This window comes from Borostomias antarcticus, assembly GCF_949987555.1.
Source record: "Borostomias antarcticus genome assembly, chromosome: 33".
Lineage (NCBI taxonomy): Eukaryota > Metazoa > Chordata > Actinopteri > Stomiiformes > Stomiidae > Borostomias > Borostomias antarcticus.
In genome coordinates, this window is record NC_140266.1 from 4430035 (window position 1) to 4431847 (window position 1813).

At 50.5% G+C, this 1813-nt stretch overlaps 1 protein-coding gene across 1 annotated transcript in view; it reads right to left on the reverse strand.

Moving 5' to 3' along the window:
- Positions 1 to 356: 356 nt before the first annotated feature.
- Positions 357 to 1813, reverse strand: part of ip6k2b (inositol hexakisphosphate kinase 2b) — a 7216-nt gene continuing 5759 nt past the window's right edge. The window contains exon 5 of the mRNA XM_084460656.1: positions 357 to 1813. This exon is cut by the window's right edge and continues 391 nt beyond it. Coding sequence (XP_084316782.1) covers positions 1614 to 1813 — 200 coding nt within the window. The 3' untranslated portion in view covers positions 357 to 1613.

Here is a 1813-nt window from a genome sequence, read left to right on the forward strand (position 1 = left end):
CCAGTGTGTACTAAGTACTTGTAGCTGGGTGGGAGAGTTGTGTGTAGCCCTATTAAGTATGGGAGAGTTGTGCGTACTAGAATTGTGTACTAGGTACATGTAGCAGGGTGGGAGAGTTGAGTGTACTAGAATTGTGTACTAGGTACCTGTAGCAGGGTGGGAGAGTTGAGTGTACTACAGTAAGTACTTGTAGCAGGGTGGGAGAGTTGAGTGTACTACAGTAAGTACTTGTAGCAGGTGAACAGGTTGTCGGCGTGATGTTTAATTTTTAACGCCTGGCAGGAGTCTAACATTCAGACTTTCTGATGCTTATGTAGTTTCATGCACTGAAGAACCAGACAAAAACGTGATTTTACAACAAACAAATGTCTTTATTTTCCCAACATACTGTTGACACACAAGTATACAAGAGAGAGGTATCTGCACTTGCAAAAACAAAATTCACTTAAGTCCATATCAGAACAGAACATTTATAACAGTAATAAGGAATGTAGCCAGTCTCCATTTGTTTCTCTTTTTTTTCTTTTCTGTTAATCCTTTTTTAGAAATATGTCAAATAAATAGTCTCTATATAGTCTTTGTATCTATTGTTCTTATCAATATATTCTCTTCTTTAGTCACCATTTTCAGGAATGAAGAGGAACAAATACGATGAAAACAGAAAGTGACAAAGCAACGTTCTCCCCTTCCGGATCCCTCGCTGACGAAGTCTCTTACAGGCGAAACCGTAAAGGGGAGAAAAGGGTAAAAAAAAAAAGGTATATCCCTTCTTCTACGACTAAATCTGACTCCGCTTCAAGGACAAAATGAAGTCTCTGTAGAGCGTTGTAAATCCTAACCCCCTAAGGATGCACGAAAAAGTCTTTGTTGCTGGGGTCAGCAGAGACATCAGGGCAAATACAAAATGTCTGTCAAAAGAGGGCGGTGAGTTGTCCCTCGCTACAAGGCTGCCCACCTAGCCAGCCTGGAGCGCAACCCACCATCCCACGCAAAGATGCGCTGTGCTGTTGGGGAACGGCGATCCAAACTTCATCCACATCTTAAGTCAACTTAAGCACCGAGTCTGACTCCTAGGAAGTCAACTTAAGCACCGAGTCTGACTCGGAAGAGTCTTGACTCCTAGAACTACACTTGAGAGCTTTACTTCCCCTTCTGTGCGTCTTCCTCTCTGAGAGGGCTCTTACAGTAAAGAAAGCAGTCTGTAACAGCGGAGGAGAGGGAGAGGGGGGTGCTACGCAGGTCCTAGGGTCTGACCGGACCAGGGTCTCGTACGCCAGCTCTCCTAGGACCAGGAAGAGGGCTGCGGAGAGGTTGAAGAGACTGGAGGGAAAAAAAAAAGTGGCGACGAGCGCACGGGGCGGTTCAGTCCCGCGCCGGCCAGGTGGAGGAGGGTTCAGGGCCGAGCCCGAGGCCCCTCCCCCGACCCTGAGGCGTCCCGGTTCCCCCCCCACAGGAGGAGAGGGGGTTGGGGGGGGCGGGGGGTGGGGGAGGTCAGACCCCCGCATGGGCATTAGGTCAACGCCGTGACGGAGAAGCGGGGGGCTACGGTTTTAGCTTAGAGCCTTTATTCCCGGGTTTTTCGAGTTTCCCAAAATGGCGGCCGGCGCCCCGTCTTAGTCTGCGCTGTGGTCCTCCAGCTGGGAGATGATGGTGATGAGGTTCTGGAGGCCGAAGATGTAGCCACTGTCCTGGCCCTCGTGCACCACGCTGTCCTCGCCGTAATGGCGGCAGGTGGTGTGGGCGAAGTCGATCATCCTCACGTCCACCGGCGGGCTGCTGGCGTCGCCCGCTACGCCGCGAGACGAGTGCCTGC